A 23,067-nucleotide genomic window follows, 5' to 3' on the forward strand; every position below is an offset into this window, starting at 1 on the left:
ATCTAGATAGGCACTCCCACTCACAGTTCCGTCCCTCTAAAATGCGATCTGAACTTCACAACGTTATTCAAGACCTTGGCCTTTGCGATCCGTGGAGATTACTCCATCCGGGTGAACGATCCTTCACGTTTTATTCTGCCCCTCACCGCTCTTACTCTAGACTGGACTTCTTTCTTATTTCTAAATCTCTTCTCCCTACGATTCGTGCTGCTATTATTCATCCTATTATTCTTTCGGATTACGCCCCCATTGGGTTACATGTGGAATTACAACACACACGCCCCAATCGAATCTGGCGGCTCAATACAGCCATTCTCCTGGACTCTGCTTTCCAAGATAAACTCCGAAGCTTTATTGCGGACTTTTTCACTAATAATGTTTCTTCCATTGAATCCTACACCACCATATGGGAAGCTTTTAAAGCGACCCTCAGAGGTGAAGTAATCAGCTTCTCTGCTTGGAAGCGTAAGTCGGATCATTCTAATATGGAATCTTTGGAGAAGGATATCTCTTTATTGGAACGCCAACAGATCACGAATAACCTTTCTCAAATGTCCCCGGATTTAGTTCAGAAAAAGGTTGAATATAACATACTATCTCGGCTTAGAGCTCAACAGGACTTCTTAGTATCCAAAGCGGGCACCTACATGTTTGCAACAAAGCTGGTCGTTCTATGGCTCGGTACCTGGCTAATCATAAGCAAAGATCTAGAGTGGCTGCACTAATGAGAGAAGATGGTACCTCTGTTACAGATGATAGCTCCATATCCCAGCTCTTCTCCACTTTTTATAGCGCTTTATACTCTTCGTCCATCAATTCCACCTCTATTTCTAGTTCTGTTTTCTTTCAAGATATCTCCCATCCCTCTTTGGACTGTTCCCAGGCCTCATGTCTTGGGGCTCCTATTGCAGAAACCGAGATTCTTGAAGCCATAAAATCCCTCTCCTCACATAAATCACCAGGGCCCGATGGACTTCCAATAGAATTCTATAAAACCTTCTCTACTGATCTTATTCCTTGGCTGAAACATCTTTTCGACTACCTTTTTTCCAATCCTGATGATCAAGGTGGTTTCACGGAAGCGCACATTATTGTTTTACCTAAAGCAGGGAGAGACGAAACACGGGTAGCCAATTATCGGCCTATTTCTCTACTCAACACTGACTGAAAGATACTGGCTAAAGTCCTAGCATCTCGATTGGATAAGATCTTGGGCAACCTCATACATCCGGATCAGGTAGGCTTTATGAAAGCTCGCTTTATAGGTGATAATGCACGCACTTTCCATTCTGTTCTAGACATCGCTCATTCCACCACGGAACCGATGATAGCTATTTCCTTGGACGCAGAGACAGCCTTCGACATGGTGGAATGGAATCATTTATTTGCGGCTCTCCAATGGTTCGGATGTGGCTCAGACTTTATACAATGGATCAAATTATTATATAACAAGCCTTGTTCTAGATTACGGATCAACAACTCTTTATCTACCCCCATCTCTCTCCGCAGAGGCACCCGACAGGGTTGCCCCTTGTCTCCCCTCTTATTCAACCTAGCTCTTGAACCATTGCTACTGGCGATTCGCCAACATCCGCATTTACTTGGCATTCCGGTGGGCTCTTTACAAATTAAAACCTTAGCTTATGCTGACGATCTGTTGGTATTTCTTTCAAAACCAGCCTCCTCCATTCCTGTTCTTCTCCAAATAGTGTCTGACTTTTCACGCTGTTCCGGTTATCGTATAAACTGGGATAAATCCAAGGTTATGCCTCTCAATGATTCTACTTCACTGGCTGATTGTGGTCCTATTTCATTTCGTTGGGCCAGTTCTTCCTTAAAATACCTTGGTTTCATCATGATACTGATGCCATGATGTTTATCAATTTAGCTGCTTTAATATCCAAGATCGATGCATTGGTGAAGAGGTGGTCCCCTCTTTCCTTGTTGTGGTGGGGACGTCTTGAGGCTATCAAGATGACTATCACACCGACTGTTAACTACTATCTTTCCATGATCCCTAGATTAGCCCCCAAGGAGTTCTACAAATCTATTGAAGTGAAGCTCTCAGCTTACCTCTGGTATAAGAAAACACCTCGTATTTCCCTAAAAATTCTCAAAGCTTCTAAAGAAAATGGGGGCATGGGCTTTCCGGACTTTTTTCTCTATCATATTGCCTTGTTTCTGCGGTATAGTTCACTCTGGACACTGGATCCTAGTTTCTCTGACAAACTGGCTGCCTGGTTTCGAGTCGAACAACATCTTGTCTGTCCGATCCCATTATCTAATTTATCTTTCCTTTCTGCCTCCTCATTGCCTTGTAAATCTACCACCATATATGCCACCCTCCAAGCGGTTCAGCATTTTGATTGTATCTCCGGGTCCAATAGATGCAACACGAACAGTTCTCCTCTCTGGTACAGCCCCTCTTTTTGTATTGACAATCGCCCTATTCACTGGAGATCCTGGATAGACAAGGGGATATGGACTTTAAATCAGGTCATGGATAATGGTAAACTCCTTTCTTTTGCTCAGCTCATGGACAGGTTTGACTTACCTACAACGGAATGCTATCATTGGATTCAACTCTCTCACTGTCTACTTAAATGCTCCCCATCCATTTTTTCCTATACCCAAACCTCTCCTTTCATGACACTCTCAAAATTAGCTCTAGAACTTGGTCATACCACGTCCCTTTTCTATAAAGAACTCAGATCACATTTATACCCTAGATCCAAGAGATCTACGGATATTTGGTAGTCCTACTCCAATTGGCGGGGATCCGATCAGGACTGGGAACATTATTTTAGTAAAATAATTCGCCCAACAGCATCCGCCAGTTTATCTCAGTCACTTTATTTTCTTGCGTACAAAGTTTTTTGGACTCCTAACAAGATGTACATGGCTGGCATTAGAGATTCCAATAGGTGTTGGCATTGTGCTTCGGAGTTAGGGGACCTCCATCATATGATTTATGCATGTCCTATCCTTCAGGACTTTTGGACACAAATATGGAGTCTTATTCAACGTATTCTTCCTATTTCATCGGGGTTCTCTTTCGATATCTTGCTTTACAGAACTTTAGCTGTGTCAGATCCCCTTTCCGCCAGTCAACAAGCTCTTCTTAACATTTTAATTGCTTTAACAATTCAAATGATTCTCCACAATTGGAAATCTGCAGATTTGCTTAATGTTGTTTTCTGGTGGAATACAGTTCTCATGATTCATTCCTATGAACTGAAAGCTGCTGAATTTACAAACCGACTGCAGCGCGTCTCCAAGATATGGGAACCTATTCGACACTACTCTCCTTAACCGTTGTCTTTCCTTTAATTTTTCTTGGTCTTGATTATGTCCAAATTTCTCTCCCTTTTTCTTTTTTATTCATTACTTCAGGTTGGCAGGGGATGTCCGCCCCGTATTCTTTATTCATTACTCATCATTTTTTATTCATCTCTCTTTCACTACTAGCCTCCCTCTTCCATCTTCTACTTGACCTACCTCTTCCTCCTCACCTTTTCTTAGTTTCCCTCTCTTCTTCCTTTCTCCTCTCTAGGTTCTACAGTAGGTTCTTTTGAGCCTCCAGGTTTTTCTTGTGTTTTTTTCTTTTTTGTAACGAAATATTATAAATATCATATCATATGCATTCTGTATTATGTATTCTTCGGATATCTGGATGGTTCGATTGAACCTCTTTGTTCACTTGTTCATTATTCTTTCTGTTCTTTATCTAACTCTGTTTTGGTTACTAAAACTAAATAAATATATTTGAAATCAGAAAACTGGTGTGTACCTGCATGAAAATGAAGAAATGCCATATGCAAATTAGGATTTAATGGGCGAAGAAGATAGTACAGTATGCTTGCTTTCATGTACCATTTAGTGAATACAGTGGTACCTTGGATTACGAGCATAATCCGTTCCAGGAGCATGTTCGTAATCCAAAATCCTCGTTTATCAAAGCAAAGTTCCCCATAGACAATAGTGGCAACAGCAACGATTCGTTCCAGAACCCGGGGTATGTACCTGTCGGGGCCGGGTGCTGCAGCGCCGTCTCCTCCGTCCACCTCCTCCGTCCGTCATGAAGAACAACCCCACATTGCCGCTTCGGGGGGGATGCCTTTAATGTGTCAGCCGCCGGAGAACCTGCAGTGCCGCTTCAGAGGGATGCCTCCTCCATCCCCCGGCCAGCCCTCAACGTCGGATGCCCCTTGCATGCTGGAGAGCCCCCACCCGAGCCCATGCAGCCGAGCACTGCCCCACTTGCATGCCGCACACGACACGCACAATGCCGATGATTGACACTGTGTGAGTCACATGCAACGCGCAGGGGGGACGGCACCTGGCCGCGCAGACCCAGACAGAGGTCCTCCAACCTGCGGAAGGCACCCGACGTGGAAGGCTGGCCAGAAGACGGAAAAGGAATCCCCCGAAGCAGCGCTTCCTGGACTGTAAGTGCTCGTTTATCAGGGCAGTGCTCGGTTTGCGAGTCAAAAGTTTGCTGAGTGTTTTGCTCGTCTTGCAAAACACTCGCAAACCGGGTTACTCGCAAACCGAGGTTCCACTGTATTTGCTAAAGCCAAAAATGTAATAATCACTACAGAGCAGGTGTTAAACTTTTCAGTTCACAAACTGTTTCAAGGGTTCAGCTAAGTAGAAGCACAGGACATGCACATAGAAATATGATGGCAGATAAAGGCCAAATGGCCCATCCAGTCAGCCCATTTGCAGTAACCATTATCTTTTCCTCTCTCTAAGAGATCCCACGTGACTATCTCACACTTTCTTGAATTCAGCCATAGTCTCTGTCTCCACCACCTCTTCCAGGAGACCGTTCCCCGCAGTAAAACACCCCTGGCTCGACTTCTTTCTGATTCTGCAGACGGAACATTCCATCCACATTCTGCAGGTTGAAATTCCCCAGCAACAGCACCTCCCCTTTCAGTCCCAGCTATTGGATATCTACGACCAGATCTTTGTCAACTTTTCCATTTGAATTGGAGGTCTGTAGAAATGTCTGGAGAGAAGTTCTATCTTCTTGAGACTCTCCTGGAAGTCTCTATTCATTTTTCCTGTCGTCTCCTTGGGTCCAGATGCTCTCCAACTCCTGCCCTCAGCAACAACAACCAACCCTACGTGCGAGGTTTACTTGTAATCAGGTTTTCACAAAAAAGAATGAAACATGAGGAAAATAAGACATACAGGGGTGGATTCTATAAACGGCGCCTATGCTGCAGGCACCATTCAGCGCAGCGCAGCTGTCAATCAATTACTAGGCACCGTTTATAGAATCACCTAAGCAGACTCGGGTATCGCTAGACATCCTAAAGGTAGGTTTTCACTGGCCTAATTTACCGGTGCCTATCTCGGAAGCCTAGCATTACCTAGCTCAACCATGCCTATTCTCCCCCCCCCCCCCCAATCATGCCTACTTTTCAGGCAGGTGCCAGAAGATGCCTCCTTTTTACTAGTTATTCAATTAACTTCAATGGCATGGTCAACAGTCAGCGCTCTCATTCCAGAGCTTCCTTACAAATAGGAGATCTTGACAAATTTACTTTTTGAAAGTACATGTGAAATGGATGTCCGTGTGGAACGTCCTGATTTGGATGTCCCTATTCTGACTTCGATGTCCTTTCAAAAATGCTCTCCACTCTACACAGATAATACTTTCTACAACAAATGTATCCTTTCCATTATGCTGTAATTAATGAGGACAAAGTAGTTCTAACTAATGAATTAGGAAGATGCTAACAAAAATCTGTTGGAAATTCAACAGAGGAGTCAAGAAAATACCAGCATGCTCCCCTACCATGCAAAGCCCAAATTTTGCACTTGTTCTCTCCCCAGCCAAGCCTGTCCCAGGCCCTGCCTTCTGCCCAACCCCTGTGCTCTGCCTGGGTCTATTCCTATTAGTAAGCCCATGAGAAGATGACACAGAGGGGCATAATCGAAAGGGACGTCTAAGTCCGTTTACGTCCAACTTGCAAGTCATCCAAAGTAAAAAACAGCCTAGGACACATTTTTGAAAAATACGTCCAAAATTTCTTTACTTTCGAAAATCGTCTAATTATACGTCCTGCCGATCTGATTGTCCAAGTCGCTAAATCGTCCATCTTTATACCACATTTCCGTCCAACTTTTCGTCCAAGTCCAAAACGCCTAGAACAAGCCCTGTTGGACGTGGGAGGGGTCTGCCAAGTGATGGACTGAACACCCAGACATTCCACCTAAATAGTGGGGTACCTTACACGGCACTGCTGTGAACTTCACAAAAAGGGTGCCATGTCTTCATCTCACTACAGCTCCCTTGTAGATAATGGTGAGCCCCCCCAAACCACCTCCAGACCCACTTATCTACTACCCCAATAGCCCTTATGGCTGCAGGAGCCACTTATATGCCAGTACAAAGGGGTTTTGGGGGTGTTTAGGGGGAGTGCACATATTTAAGTATCAATGCAGTGATTACAGGGCTTATGGGCATGGGTCCTCCTCTCCATGAGTCCCTAACCAACCCCTAAGTTGATTTAAGCTGCCTCTGTGCTGGACGACTAAGCTTTCCTATGCCAGGTGATGATGGTCTGGAGGCTGAATTTTAAAGGTGGGATTAATATTTTTATGGGGGTGGGGGGTCAGTGATCACTGGGGTAGTATGTGGGGGTCTGTTTTATGTGTTTGCAGTTCTTATCTGGTGACTTTAGGTGGGTTTTGTGACTTAGACCATGTTTTACATGGTCTAAGTCACAACGTCCGAGTTCCATCGATCGTGGGCTGTATAACTTTCGGTTATACATGCTGTACGACTAAGTCTAAGCCGTCCTACGTCCCGCCCAATTCCCGCCCTCGACACTCCTCCTGAAACGCCCCGTTTAGCTTTGGTCGTTCAGCCTAGGTCGTTTAGAAATACATCCAAAACCCATTTTTAGTATCGGCACTTGGATGTATTTGAGAAAATGTTTTTGAGAAATGTTCGTCCAAGTGCCGACTTAGGCCGGTTTTTGGACGTATTTCTCTTTCGATTATGAGCCCAACAATGTATATAATCGTTTGACAATCAGGGATTGTTTATTTTGTTAGGTTTTCAAGATATTCACAATGAATATACATGAGGTAAATTTGCATAAAATGGATGCAGTGCATGCAAACCATATCTTTGCATATTCACTGTAGATATCCCATGAAACCTGATTTGCTGGGTGTGTTCCAAGAACTGGGTTGAGAACAATATAACACATGATGCAGAAGCATAAGTAAGGCTTAAGGCTTATATATATATATAAAACAAGTTCTCATATTTACTAATGGATCAATTTAAGGCTTATATATATATATATATATATATATATATATATATATATATATATATATATATATATAAAACAAGTTCTCATATTTATTAATGGATCAATTACCAGCTGCTGCTAAATGTATAACCTCTTTATCTATAGCAGGGGTCTCAAAGTCCCTCCTTGAGGGCCGCAATCGAGTTGGGTTTTCAGGATTTCCCCAATGAATATGCATGAGATTTATATGCATGCACTGCTTTCAATGCATATTCATTGGGGAAATCCTGAAAACTATATATAGATATGGATAAAGTTTAAAAAAAAAAAAGAGCACCAAACTTTAGGTGCTCTAATTTATAAAATTAAATATAATATCTACTCTACTCTAATAATATATAAATATAATATAATATAACTAGTGTTTAAGCCCGTTACATTAACGGGTGCTAGAATATATGCCTGTCTGTCTTTCTTTATTTATGTCTCTCTCCCTGCTCCTGTCTCTTTCTTCCTTTCTTTCTATCTCTCTCCCTCCTGCTATTTTTCTCTCTCTCTCCCTGGCACCTTTTGTCTGTCTGTCTCTCTGGTTCCCTGTCTGTCTATTTTTCTGTCTGTCTCTCTCCCTGGCCTTCTTTTGTCTGTCTGTATTTCTTTCTGTCTCTCTCCCCCCCCCCCCCACTTTCCTTTGCAGAAGCAGCAGTGATATTTCCCTTCCCCTCCAGATCCTGTGAAGTAGTAGCAGCATTTTCCCCCACCCACCCCCATTCCCTTATCCCCCCCCCCCACTTTCCTTTGCAGAAGCAGCAGCGTATTTCCCTTCCCCTCCAGGTCCCTGTGAAGTAGTAGCAGCATTTTCCCCCACCCCCATTCCCTTCTCTCCCCCCCACTTTCCTTTGCAGAAGCAGCAGCATATTTCCCTTCCCCTCCAGGTCCCTGTGAAGTAGTAGCAGAATTTTCCCCCACCCCCCATTCCCTTATCTCCCCCCACACACTTTCCTTTGCAGAAGCAGCAGCGTATTTCCCTTCCCCTCCAGGTCCCCTCCAGGTCCCTGTGAAGTAGTAGCAGCATTTTCCCCTACCCCCATTCCCTTCTCTCCCCCCCCCACTTTCCTTTGCAGAAGCAGCAGTGATATTTCCCTTCCCCTCCAGATCCTGTGAAGTAGTAGCAGCATTTCCCCCCCCACATTCCCTTCTCCCCCCCCCCCCCACTTTCCTTTGAAGAAGCAGCAGTGATATTTCCCTTCCCCTCCAGGTCCCTGCTGAAGCAATTCCCTTCTCTTACCTGAGCTGTCCTGCTCCGTTTCAGCCCATCCCTGCGATCTGGCCTGCTCTGTTCGGCCCCTCCCCCTTCCCTTCCCGTGGGCTGGCCTGCTGCGGCCGAAGATTTTTGTTTTAAGTTTTTAAAAGTGCCGGCAGCGGCTCCTCTCAGCTGCTGATCCTCCTGTAAAGAGCAGCCTGCGATGGTGGCCGGCTTTAGCGAACCTCGAAGGCCGCTCTCCAGTCTCGGTAGCACATTCCCTCTGACACACGGGATCGCGTCAGAGGGAACTTGCTACCGAGTTGGAGAGCGGCCTGCGAGGTTCGCTAAAGCCGGCCACCATCGCAGGCTGCTCTTTACAGGAGGATCAGCAGCGGCGGCAGCGGCAAGTGAGGGCCGAGTTGTGTTCCCTGCCGAGGACGCAGGCAGGGAGAGAGCTTGCCTGGCTTCCAGGGTGAGTGAGGGCGGGAGGAGGGGAGTGGTCAGAATTTTACCTGCCGCCGGATTGGCTGCCACGGATCAGAAATCACGGCGGCAGGGATCACGAAATTTCAAGAGCGCATGAGCGCTCTAGGGTTTTATTATATAGGATATAAATATAATATAATCTATAGTCCTCGAAAACCAAAGCTAGGTCAGGCTTTCAGGATATCCACAATAAATATGTACGAGATAGATTTGCATCTCAAGGAGGCAGTGCATGCAAATCCATCTCATACATATTCATTGTGGATATCCTGAAAACCTGACCTGGCTCCGGCTCTCGAGGACCGGAATTGCCTACCCCTTAACTATACCTTTTGGTGGGAGTCTCTGTGTCAAGTCTTTAAAATGGAACATATTATGGCTATACAACGGGGGCATTATAAGAAGTTTTTGGATATCTGGGAGCCATTGACAAAATTTTGCAAAGAGTGATTGCTTTGAATTTTGCCCCTTGATCGTACACGTCCAGGGTGGGGGTGGGGGTTGGAAAATATTTTTAATCTTCAATTTGAGTGCAATTTTTGAATATGAAGATGGGGGATGATATATGTATTTGGAATAGATTACAAATTTGATTGAACTTAGGTGCTATTATAGTGTAATATGATTGTATAATATGTTGCACTTATTTTTGGCTTCAAAATGAATAAAGATTTAAAAAAAAAAAAAAAAAAGTGTCAAGAGGATGCACCTAAAAATAACAGGCTTTTCATCAATTGGTTGAGCAACTGGCATTTCTCAGTCAATCATGTTTCGAACCAATTGTGATCTTGAAGTGTCTTAAGCAGAGCTATGTGCAACAGCTAATTGAGAGCAACTGTACTGCTCACATGACACGGACCAAGCAACTCCTTAGCACATTCTCCCCCCCTCCCCCACCAAATGCTTTCAATTTCATTTGGTTTACAGATTAGATAACTTTCATGGTTTAGCTACCTATCAACACCCAAAATGACTGCCTTTATGTGTGGACAACAGTGAAGAAGCGCAGTATTGCTGCCATTTGTTTCTGCATATTCACTTGACATTCAGCAAATCCATCTTGCTTTCTGTAGGAGTATCCAAAATGGATACACGGAGTATTCTTCATCAACCTGGGTGCAAAAAGTATTGGTGAACACTATCATAAAGTTGTTCTTTCACAGCAACAGCTGACTTCTATGCGTGCATCAGAAACACAGTGCACCAGCTCATTCAGCTCATGAAACCATTCAACTGCTGCAGAGAATGGATCTGGGTTTTGCTTTGCTTCACTTATTGCTCCGTTAACAGTCCCTATTGATTACAGCATTTGGAGTCTTATATTTGTAAAATGGCCTTTTCCTATATGTACCTTACAATCAGAGGATAAAAATCTTCTCACAATTTCATCCCTACGAACTATAAACACTAGGCAAAACTTATTTTCAGTTACTGCTCCCCAAATTTGGAACCTATTACGGGAAGAAAAAAAAAAACCCTAAAAAAATTCAAATCAAAATTAAAAAGCTACCTATACAGGGACACCTTTAATCAATTTAATTTCAGAGTCCTTCCGACATCTCCACTCGAAGCAGGCAAGCATTGATTAAACAAATGCCCTTCTGTTTTATCCCTTCTTTGTTCTCTTTCCTATACCAAGTTGTAGTTCCTCCCTCCATTTCCCTCTCATCAAAAGTACGTCTCCTAAAAATTGTTTGTCTTCCCCATTATTTTTATTGTTCATCGCTTTGCAATCTATGAAAAAAGCGATTTTATCAAATCCCAAATAAACTTGAAACCTGTATTTTACAAAAGGCTCTGGACATAGAAACATAGAAATAGACGGCAGATAAGGGCCCACGGCCCATCTAGTCTGCCCACCTTAATGTCCCTCCCCTACCTTTGCCCTGTGAATAGATCCCATGTGCCGATCCCATTTGGCCTTAAAATCAGGCACGCTGCTGGCCTCAATCACCTGTAGTGGAAGACTATTCCAGCGATCAACCACTCTTTCAGTGAAAAAGAATTTCCTGGTGTCACCTCGTAGTTTCCCGCCCCTGATTTTCAACGGATGCCCTCTTGTTGTCGTGGGACCCTTGAAAAAGAAGATATCTTCCTCCGCCTCGATGCGGCCTGTAAGATACTTGAACGTCTCGATCATGTCCCCCCTCTCTCTGCGCTCCTCGAGCGAGTATACCTGTAATTTGTCAAGCCGTTTTTCGTATGGTAGATCCTTGAGTCCCGAGACCATCCGGGTGGCCATTCTTTGCACCGACTCCAGTCTCAGCACATCCTTGCGATAATGCGGCCTCCAGAATTGCACACAGTATTCCAGGTGGGGCCTCACCATGGATCTATACAATGGCATAATGACTTCCGCCTTACGACTGACGAAACCCCTTCGTATGCAGCCCATGATTTGTCTTGCCTTGGACGAAGCCTGCTCCACTTGATTGGCAGACTTCATGTCCTCACTGACGATTACCCCCAAGTCTCGTTCTGCTACCGTTTTTGCTAGGATCTCGCCATTAAGGGTATAAGACTTGCATGGATTCTGGCTGCCCAGGTGCATAACTTTGCATTTTTTGGCATTGAAGTTGAGTTGCCATGTCCTAGACCATAGCTCCAGTAGGAGTAGGTCGTGCATCATGTTGTCGGGCACTGAATCTTCGTCTGTTGTGCATTTGCCCACTACATTACTCAGTTTGGCGTCATCGGCACAGTGTGCAGCGGCCGCTAAGAGAGCGAATAGAATGCTAGGTATAATCAAAAAGGGTATTACAACCAGAACGAAAGAAGTTATCCTGCCACTGTACCGAGCAATGGTGTGTCCGCATCTTGAATACTGCGTCCAGTATTGGTCACCGTACCTTAAGAAGGATATGGCGTTACTCGAGAGAGTTCAGAGGAGAGCGACAAGACTGATTAAGGGGATGGAAAGCCTTTCATACGCTGAGAGATTGGAGAACCTGGGTCTCTTTTCCTTGGAGAAGAGGAGACTTAGAGGGGATATGATAGAGACTTACAAGATCATGAAGGGCATAGAGAGAGTAGAGAGGGACAGATTCTTCAAACTTTCAGAAAATAAAAAAACAAGAGGGCATTCGGAAAAGTTGAAAGGGGACAGATTCAAAACGAATGCAAGGAAGTTCTTCTTTACCCAACGTGTGGTGGACACCTGGAATGCGCTTCCAGAGGACGTTATAGGGCAGAGTACAGTTCTGGGGTTTAAGAAAGGATTGGACAATTTCCTGCTGGAAAAGGGGATAGAAGGGTATAGATAGAGGTTTACTGCACAGGTCCTGGACCTGTTGGGCCGCCGCGTGAGCGGACTGCTGGGCATGATGGACCTCAGGTCTGACCCAGCGGAGGCATTGCTTATGTTCTTATGTTCTCTGCATTGTCAGATCCTCTTCTAAAATACCATCAGAATTAAGCACGTCCTGACCTGGACTTCTCACTTCTGATTTCTGTGTACTATGTAAAATGGGGCCCTCAAGACACTGCCTATGTGTATAACAGCACTTTATATATGTATTAAACACCATGGCCAACAACAAAGGAAGGAATCCAACAAAATCTGCAGTGAAGAGAGCATCTTTGTACATTGGTCTGCAGTTTTCTTTTGTTTTTAAACACCATGGCCACCATTGAAATTAGCATGCTGACTACTGCTGCTCAAAATTACCCTCTAAGATTTCTACTTTTTAAAAGTACGAAAAAGGAACAATGTGTTGTCAATCTATTTGAGAGAGAATCATGCCTCCCCACAGCCAGATCAGATACCATTTTTGCACCGTGAAAAACATTGTGACATGCCAAATTATCTGTAGATACGAGAAGTTACTCATATTAGGAATTTGGCATGCTGCAAGCTGAAGAAATTTCTCACCGGAAAGAAATAATAATGCAGTGGAGCATGGTAATACTTGGAGAACTTAATATCCCACTGAAGCAATGCGATATGCCATCTAAAGCATGGGAATTAAGCTTTTAGTAAAACACACAAGGGCAATTTTTCAGTCATTTGTGAGGTAAAAAAAACAAAACAACCAAAAAACATTTCCCAACATTATACAGCTGAAAATAGACTTTCTTTAATGGGGTAGTTCCACAAAAGGGGGCATATCTGAAATGCCCAAGACAGACTTCTACAAAGCCCCTCAGCAGCACTCTCACACATAAATTTACACCTGCTGCAAATGTCTGCTTTGAAAGTAGGACAAAGGTTGCAGCTGAAAGGTTCCCAAACTATGTCTCGTACAGCAGTGCTTCAAGAATGGTGTTCCTAGCTTGATACAGAAGCGCAAGTTGTAGTAACCTGTTTTTGCTTATGCAAGATTGGCACTATGGAAGCTAAGTGAGACTTTTATTTTTTTAGCTGTCTTGATGTATGATGTACTGGGTGGGGCAATTTTCAGGTGGCGCAATTACTTTAAGTGGCACCGGACAGGGTATAGAATATGATGCATTCTCCCGTGGGATGGTAGAGGTGGCAATTTGTCGGCTATGTGTCATGCATCAATTCATATACACTGAAAGAACTCAAGTGACATCTTAAATGTAGACCTATATTTTGTTCATACATTGCTATTGAAGTCCAGTATTTAAAAAGCAGAGTGAGTGTGTAAGACAGTGTGGAAATCTCGTAGCGTTGAGGGTGTGATAGGACAGAGTACAGTTTTGGGGTTCAAGAAGGGATTAGACAATTTCCTGAAGGAAAAGGGGATAGAAGGGTATAGATAGAGGATTACTATACAGGTCCTGGACCTGTTGGGCTGCCGTTTGAGCGGACTGCTGGGCATGATGGACCTCTGGTCTGACCCAACAGAAGCACTGCTTATGTTCTTAAGAATCTGATTTGTGATCTTAATACCTTCTAACTGGTGGGTTTTGTCGTTGACATTGTAAGGGTTCTCCCCGGACACCCTTCAATGAACTGAGAGTGATAAAAGGAAGTTAAAAAGTGAGGAAATAAATAGAGATGCAGGTAGCATCTCTCTGCTTTATATTTGTTTCTCGACATTCTCGTGGTGCAGGAGCTGTGCGTGAACTGGAACTTTGCTTTCCACTGCCCCTCTCTTCCTTGCATGTCTATACATGCACTGAAGTCAAAAGTCCCCCAACCATCACATTCTGATCATTCTTACATGAGCAATACATGCATGACTGGTTTTCTCACAAATTAGGCCATGTTACTGGCCCAGGAAATACTTCTGGAAAGCGATGCACATTCTTGTTCATTTCTTGTAGCTAGAAGATGCAAACAGAATCAGGTGTCTGAGGAGCTGCACAGACCCTAATCATGGCCTAACAAAACTCTAGCACTGAGATGAGGGGAAATATCTTACATAAACAAACTAACCCCCTCTTTACTAAGGTGTGCTAACCGATTAGCGCGCGCTAAACGCTAATGCGTGCATGTTAGTCTATGGATGTGTTAGCGATTAGCGTGCGCTAATCGGTTAGCACACCTTAGTAAAGAGGGGGTTAGTTTGTTTATGTAAGATATTTTTTACTCCATTTTTTAATAAATTGTACACTGCTCAGTTATATAATGAGTGGTATATCAAAACCTAAATAAACTCGGAAACACCTTTCCAGATATCTAAAATGGCCCTGTAGTCCATTCTTCATTACATAGGTCTACTATGGCACACTTTTTGTTTCTGGCCATTATTCCTCCTCCTCCATTTTCTTCCAGCTCAAGCAGAACCAGTGCTGCTACTCTGTTGCTATAAGCCTTCAATCTCCCCTATCAAGGGATTTTTTTTTCCCTGTTCTTAGATAGTCACTACAACATTCCTTTTTTTTTATTCTTTATTCATTTTCAAATTTACAATAAGTGTAACAATATATCCAAACAAATTAACAATAATAATCATCAATGGTGGATCCAAGATGGCCGCGGTCGAGGTGCACTGAGCAACCGCCCGCAAAACCTTACCTTCGGGAAACTTTTCTTCTGGCGTTTTACGCTGTAGAACTTTGACCATGCCAAAGAAGAGGGGAAAGGGAGCCTCTTCGGCCTCGCGGCGTCCCGGATTAGCCTCCTCTGGCAATATTGAGGAGTTGCTGAGACGGATGCAGGGCGTCATTGGAGCGTCGGTATCGCCCCCGGCTGAGACACTTCCTGGCAACGGACTGGAGGCGTCTCTTCGGGCTCATGAGATCTCGTTGAGCCCCGATGTGAGAATCCCTCTTCCCAACCCTCGAGCCGCCAGTTCCCCGGGAGTGGGGAGGCAGCCGGAAGTCGGCACGAGCTCCCTCCCAGAGGCTGCAGGGAACGGCGAGATGAACATCGACTCAGGCTCACACGGATTGCAGCAGAGCCTGAGTGTACATGAGGACATAACAACGCTGGGGTCAACCCCGACACAGGAGGAACAGAGAGGAGAGGATCCTTTAGCTGGTGAGCTTAATCTACCACTATTAAATTTGCAGACTTTTAATCTTGTAAAGCCCCAAGAAGTCACACTGGAGGCTTTGTGGGATTTGATTGCCAATTTGACTAGAACAGTAAATAGTAATCATCTTCAAATAGAGGGGAAAATAAAAACTCAAGAGAAAGAAGTTCTTCAGATAAAACAAGACCTGGGAGAATCAAAATTAGATATCCAGTGTATTAAAGATCAACTTAAATCTTCCAAGCTGCTTCAGGACACCTTAATTAAGGATAATATAAATCTAAGAAGGAAGATAGAGACATTTGAAAACTTCTCTAGGAATAATAATTTAAGATTGATTAATTTTCCACGAATTTCAACAGTGACTCCAAGAGAAATGTTAAAAAGGTATTTGCTGGAGATATTGGAAGTATCGGAAGAGTTATTACCTCCTTTCACCCAGGTCTATTATTTACCTAATAAAAATCAGGATCTTCAAGAAAAAACTCAGGGACCAATTGATGTATCTGCTTTACTTGAACTATCTGATAAAGAAGTTGCAATACCTGCTACATTGATTGTGACCTTGGCTATTACGTTGGATAAGAATTGGCTTTTGAGACTATTCTTCAAAAGTAAAGAGAAAAAGTTTCTTGATTTAAAGATACAGATGTTCCCAGATTTGGCAAGAGATACACAAAGACGTAGAAAGGAGTTTCTATTATTAAAACCTGGAGTTTTGGCTCTTGGGGGAACTTTCTATCTTCGCCATCCCTGCAAGTGTATAGTTCAATATAATTCTCAGAAATATGTTTTCTTTGAACCAAACCAGTTGACGGCCCTTCTCTCCTTGTCCCGCCTGGAAAAGGGGAAAGAATGAGGGCTTCAAGATATTAGACACCTGAACATCAGTTAACCACGTACCAGTTATCTTTAATGAATAGTTCTTTGTTAATTCCGTTTAATTTACATCATGGATCATAATGGTGGACTTGAGAGATTATACAAAAAAATTTTGGTTTCTATGTAAATTTATGAGGTTTTTCTTTGTTCTTTTGTTGTAATCACTTTCTGTACAAGAATTATCTTGATTTGTTAATTTGAAATTTAAAAATAAATAATAATAAAAAAAAAAAATAATAATAATCATCAATGGTACAAATAATATGCTCTTATCTCCCACCCTTCCCACCCTTTCTTATCATATAATCAATACCTTATACAATATGTAACAATAAATTTACCCTCCCCCCTCACAATAAAACTTGTAAATTTAAGGGGAAAAAAATTAAAATAAAATGTCATCTAATCGGTACAATACTTTGTAAATGGCTCCCACACATCCTGAAATTTCCTGAAAAAACCGCGCTGTAGTGCAATAAATTTTTCCATTTTATAAACATGGCATAAGGAATTCCACCAGAAATTATAATTTAATCTACTCCAATTTTTCCAATTACAGTGGTGCCTCACACAACGAACTTAATCCGTTCCAGGAGCAAGTTTGTTATGTGAAACGTTCGTTGTGTGAAACGCGTTTTCCCATAACAATACATGTTAAAAAAAATAATTCGTTCTGTAGCATAAAATATGCTAAGATGACATAAAAAAAAGATAAATTTTTGGTTATTATTTTTATTTAGATACATCTAAAAACATAATTGTTTTTTAAAACAACACACATTTTTTAAATTTAAAGACAGACTAAGTAGAGTCTAATTTTATAGTGAGAGGGCAGAGTCTCAGCGGCAAAAACTGGGACTTAACTGTTCATTTTTTTTTTTTTTCTACCGTGTTTCCCCGATGATAAGGCAGGGCCATCAAATAAGACAGCCCCCCCCTTTTTAGAAAAAAATGTAAAATAAGGCACCCCCCCGCAAATAAGCCACCCACCGATACCTGCGCTTACCCGAATCGGGTGGTACGGTGGGTGACTCCGTGTGGTCCCTGGCACCCCCGACACGATCGGGGCAAGAGGGAGCTCAAGCCCTCTTGCCCCCCCGACTCCCCGACACGATCGGGGCAAAAGGGAGCCCAAGCCCTCTTGCCCCGCCGATTCCCCAACTCCCCGACAATATCGGGCCAGGAGGGAGCCCAAGTCCTCCTGGCCACGGCGACCCCCTAACCCCACCCTGCACTACATTACGGGCAGGAGGGATCCCAGGCCCTCCTGCCCTCGACGCAAACCCCCCCTCCCCCCAACGACCGCCCCCCCCCAAGAACCTCCGACCGCCCCCCCAGCCGACCCGCGACCCCCCTGGCCGACCCCCACGACACCCCCAACCCCCTTCCCCGTACCTTTCTGTAGTTGGCCGGACAGACGGGAGCCAAACCCGCCTGTCCGGCAGGCAGCCATCGACGGAATGAGGCCGGATTGGCCCATCCGTCCCAAAGCTCCGCCTACTGGTGGGGCCTAAGGCGCCTGGGCCAATCAGAATAGGCCCGGGAGCCTTAGGTCCCTCCTGGGGGCAGGGCCTGAGGCACATGGTCGGGTTGGGCCCATGTGCCTCAGGCCCCGCCCCCAGGAGGGACCTAAGGCTCCCGGGCCTATTCTGATTGGCCCAGGCGCCTTAGGCCCCACCAGTAGGCGGAGCTTTGGGACGGATGGGCCAATCCGGCCTCATTCCGTCGTTGGCTGCCTGCCGGACAGGCGGGTTTGGCTCCCGTCTGTCCGGCCAACTACAGAAAGGTACGGGGAAGGGGGTTGGGGGTGTCGTGGGGGTCGGCCAGGGGGGTCGCGGGTCGGCTGGGGGGGCGGTCGGAGGTTCTTGGGGGGGGCGGTCGTTGGGGGGAGGGGGGGGTTTGCGTCGAGGGCAGGAGGGCCTGGGATCCCTCCTGCCCGTAATGTAGTGCAGGGTGGGGTTAGGGGGTCGCCGTGGCCAGGAGGACTTGGGCTCCCTCCTGGCCCGATATTGTGTGGGGAGTTGGGGAATCGGCGGGGCAAGAGGGCTTGGGCTCCTTTTTGCCCCGATCGTGTCGGGGAGTCGGGGGGGGGGGGGGCAAGAGGGAACCAGGCGGAGAGAGGGCAGTTAAGCACAGTGCCTGCGCGGAAGGATGCAGCTCGGGCGACTTCGTTGTGTGAAACGAAGTTCGTTGTACGGATCAAGACATAAAGTTCGTTGTGCGCAGCGTTCGCTGTGCGAGGCGTCCGTTATGCGAGGCACCACTGTATATGTAATTTGTTGAATGGCAACCCCAGTCATTATAAGTAATAATTTGTTATTATTTGTAGAAATCTGACTTTTTGCTCTCATTGCCAAATAGCACAATATCATATGATAATGCCACTGGGTTATCTAATAAACAATTAACAACATTCCTGAAGCCAGGAGCCATGCATCAGGACAATATTGCTGTTTCCTACTTTTAACATGTGACTATCTCTGTACAATTTCATAAAAGCCACTTTCTACATGAAAAACATAATTTGAAAACAAAACAAAACAAAACAAAAAGATAAAATGAACCCTCCCATCTTGTGCTCCTAATGGAACCCCCCAGTTTGCTTTGATATCCTAAAAACCGACTAGCTAAAGGTCACTACTCCATTACAAAGGATTACCCAGCAGCCTCAACATTTTCTCACACTTTTTCCAGATAATGCTTTAAAATACTTTAAAGCAAGTCCAACGTAATATTTTTGCAAGTTTCCTTACAACTTTGCTTTCACAAAATGTCCTTCTGTCTCGCTGTTCCAACACAGAAATCAACCTTATCACTACTACAAGTGCACAGATCAATTTCTGCAATGCAATGTCTAGAAATCGATTTTCATTACATTTTATATTACGCAAAAGTTAAGACAAAGGAGAAATACTAATCTTGAGAACTATCCGTTCCAGTCATTGAGACGAGGTAAGAAAGCAAGGTAATGTCATTCTACTCACCTTCCCCATCAGAGCTCATGTTTTCATAGGAATCCCTGCGTATCAATGGATCAGAAGTGCTGTAGTCAATAGTCACTCCAGGGTCATTCTGAAGGTGCTCAGAACCTTTATGGAATAATAATAATTTGTCACATGCAATGTAGAAAAATGAATCTATCCTTTTTCTTTTGTACCAGCATGAAGCTAACAGGGGATTATATTGAAAAAAATAAAACAAAAATTTTTTGAAAATTATATTATTTCTTAATGAAGTAGATAAATTATTGAATGCCCCTTGTATGTGTTTTTAAAAATTTATACATCATCTAAGCCTAGGCAGTTACAAAAAAAATACATAGTAATAAAACAAAACGTAACAACCCCCAAAAAAACAAAAAACCCCAACACATTAATTGCCCCTTGCAAAGCCCACACAATCTTCCAGCAATTCCACATTTTAATTAATTTGGTAATAAAAAAGCAGTTGCAAAACGTTGAGTTTTAAGCACATAGCCGTAAAAAAAAGGCCAGATAAGCCATTCCACCACTTCACTCCTGCCACAGCCATTGTAGAAGCCCTTGTATATGCATACCGTGCCTTCACCATCCTCTCCTGAGATAACAACATTGTATGTTCTGATCGCAACTTCCTACCAGCCAAAACTTTATGTAAGACTAGTAGAAAATAAAGTGTCACTACTTGGTGGGCGGTAGCCACAGGGCTTGGTGCCTCCACTGGCCTTATTTATTTATTAGGATTTATTTACTGCCTTTTGGAACACGGTTGTGCATATACTGTGTGCAATTCTGGAGGCCACATTACCGTAAAGACGTGCTTAGAGTTGAGTCGGTTCAGCGGATGGCCACTAGGATGATCTCAGGGCTCAAGGGTCTCTCGTACGAAGAAAGACTTAACAAATTGCAGCTCTACACTCTAGAGGAACGCAGGGAAAGGGGGGACATGATTGAGACATTTAAATACATCACGGGACGTGTCGAGGTGGAAGAAGACATCTTCTTTCTCAAAGGACCCTCGGTCACAAGGGGGCATCTGCTCAAACTCAGAGGAGGGAAATTTAATGATGACATAAGGAAGTATTTCTTCACAGAAAGGGTTGTAGATCACTGGAACAAGCTTCCAGTGCAGGTGATCAAGGCCACCAGCGTGCTTGACTTTAAGAATAAATGGGACGTCCTCGTGGGATCCCTACGAGGGTCGAATTAAAGAACTAGGTCATTAGTACTCAGACTTAATGGGGTGGGTCAGTAGAGTGGGCAGACTTGATGGGCTATAGCCCTTTTCTGCCGTCATCTTTCTATGTTTCTATACAGAAAGAACAATCTGGACATAGAAATCAGACAATTTCAGCAGAAAAAAATGTTCAAATAACAGTACATATTATGGCATAGTATGCTACGTAAAATGGCTGCACAATATACAATAAAACGTCTTAACAGAAAGTACAGGGTGCAAGCAGAAGTGGAACATATGGACAGATATAATAGATTCAAAATAGTTAGATAGACTATACGGGGAGTACCTTAAACAAAATGGCATGATTTCAGCTAGAGGTAAGAGTGGATAAGGAAGTCCTGCTGCAACATGTGCAGGCCTTGTGTGTGTGACCAGCTAGTAGTTGCTTCTTCCATTAAAGGTTTGGGGAACAAGTCAAGCGTTTATCTGCTTCTTGCCCTACGCTGTAGCCTCTCTCCTGGCTCTGTGGCACCAGTGCTGCTCTTGGTCTCCTTCAGACATGCAGGAGAAGTGGCACGGAATATGATGCCCTCTTCCTTCTAGCATAGGTTAAGGGTCACAGCATAAGCCTAGAGATCTACAAGGCTCATAACATAAGAGTGACACCACCCCTAAATGAAGTACACGTTGTATAAGCTGCTTCTCCTGCATGTCAAAGAGAAGGGCAACAGCTGTGAACAATGGTAATGACTGTGGCATCAGGAGCACTAGGCAGGAAAAAGGCTGCAGTGCAGAGTGAGGCAAGAGCCATAAATCTCTTCCTGGCTTCAAAGGAGGATCAGGGAAGTAGGGCTGCTCCACTGGGGGTTCAGAGGGGGCTGGTCCAGCAGGGGGGGGATAGAGTGAGAGAAGTGGGAGGGGAGGAGTACATGGAAGCATAACGACAGGATAGGGGAACAGGGCTTGCTCAACTAGTGTTGCCAGACATCGAGAAAAACCCGGACATATCCTCTTTTTAGAGGATTGTCCAGGTGTAGGGAACAAGTGAATATATACCAGGGGTGTTTGGAATGTTGAATAATTATTTCCCTTGGGATTGTGTGATTGTGGAGTGTTTCACTAAGTCACTTAATCACCCACTGCCCCAGGGACATTAGACAGATTCTGAGTCTGCCAAGACGGAGAGGGAAAAATGTTTGAGTATCTGAATAAATTCATGTAAACCATTCTGAGCTCCCCTGGGAGAATGGTATAGAAAATTTAATAAAATAAATAAATAAAATAAGACACCTGTGTGATGTTCTACTAGGTTTTCCCATATCATTGCTGCTGTTCTATAGACAGGTATGTACTGTTTCATTTAGATCTTTGTGGGGTGGGAGGGGGGTTAGTGACCACTGGGGGAGTGGGGTCATTACTTAATCCCCCCAGTGGTCATGTAATAAATTTGGGTCAAGCCCAAAATGTCTGTTTTGTTTAGGACATCTTGGGAAAAGTTTGATTATTGCTGCAAGATATCCAAGTCTAAGCTGCCCATAACATGCCTCCCAAAATGTGCCCTAGACCTCTGGATGCACAGCGGGCAAAATGCCTTGCTAAATGTCGGCTTCGAAAATTGGGCACTTGAACACTCCAGCAGGGTGACAGGATAATCACGCGCCAGACACCAGTGCGCCGACAATCGGGCGCTGACAATTTGGCGCAAGAAAGAAGCGCGCCACGGGAAAACTTAGTTTTAAAGAGCTCCGAACCGGGGTGTGAGTGGGGAACCCCCCACTTTACTGGTTAGCGTTCGAGCTGCCATTGGGAGGGTGTGGGGGGTGCAACCCCCACATTATAGAGAAAACGGAACTTTTCCCCCAAAAAATCGGAAAAAGTTCCGTTTTCTCTATAATGGAGGGTTCCAACCCCCCAACCCTCCCCCCACAACGGCAGCACGAACACTATACTGTAAAGTGGTGGGGGGTTCCCCCCTCACACCCCGGTTCGGAGCTCTTTAAAACTAAGTTTTCTCGTGGCGCGCTTCTTTCTTGCGCCGAATTGTCAGCGCTCGATTGTTGGCACGCTAGTGTCTCGCGCGCGACTGACTATGAACTCTCCAGCAGTTAGGAAGTCCAAGTGACAGTTTTTGGATGTCTTTATTTTTTGATTATGCACCCCTTTAATATATTACTTTCAATAAACAAGTAACTACTGACTGTAATATATTATTTTTCCTTACAGTAACGCGCGCGACTGACTACGAACCCTCCAGCAGTTAGGAAGTCCAAGTGCTGACATATGACAGTTTTTGGATGTCTTTATTTTTTGATTATGCACCCCTTTAATATATTACTTTCAATAAACAAGTAACTACTGACTGTAATATATTATTTTTCCTTACAGTAACTAGTAACTTTAATGCATTATTTTTACAAAGTAACTTGCTCAACTCTGTTAACCAGATAACACAGAGTTAATGCGGGAGAAAGTAGCACTTTCTAAATAGGAGGTGGTAAGAACTCCCATATTATTTTTGCAGGTGTTGTATGCTAATGGGAACATTAGTGCACGACCTGTAAAAAAAAAAAAAAAAGTCCAACTTTTATGGCATGGTAAATATTATGTCTATGTACTGACAGCCTAGGTACCT

The 23,067-nt window shown here is 44.1% G+C and overlaps 1 protein-coding gene across 5 annotated transcripts in view; it reads right to left on the reverse strand.

The window, feature by feature from the left end:
* Window positions 1-23,067, reverse strand: part of TNS3 (tensin 3) — a 776,331-nt gene that overhangs the window by 349,607 nt on the left and 403,657 nt on the right. For all 5 annotated transcript variants that reach the window (XM_033930434.1, XM_033930433.1, XM_033930436.1 and 2 more), the window contains one exon: window positions 19,262-19,366. In XM_033930434.1, the coding sequence (XP_033786325.1) occupies window positions 19,262-19,366 (105 nt within the window). The remainder of the gene's footprint in view (window positions 1-19,261; window positions 19,367-23,067) is intronic.

Source organism: Geotrypetes seraphini, chromosome 2 (assembly GCF_902459505.1).
Source record: "Geotrypetes seraphini chromosome 2, aGeoSer1.1, whole genome shotgun sequence".
In the NCBI taxonomy this organism is placed as follows: Eukaryota; Metazoa; Chordata; class Amphibia; order Gymnophiona; family Dermophiidae; genus Geotrypetes; species Geotrypetes seraphini.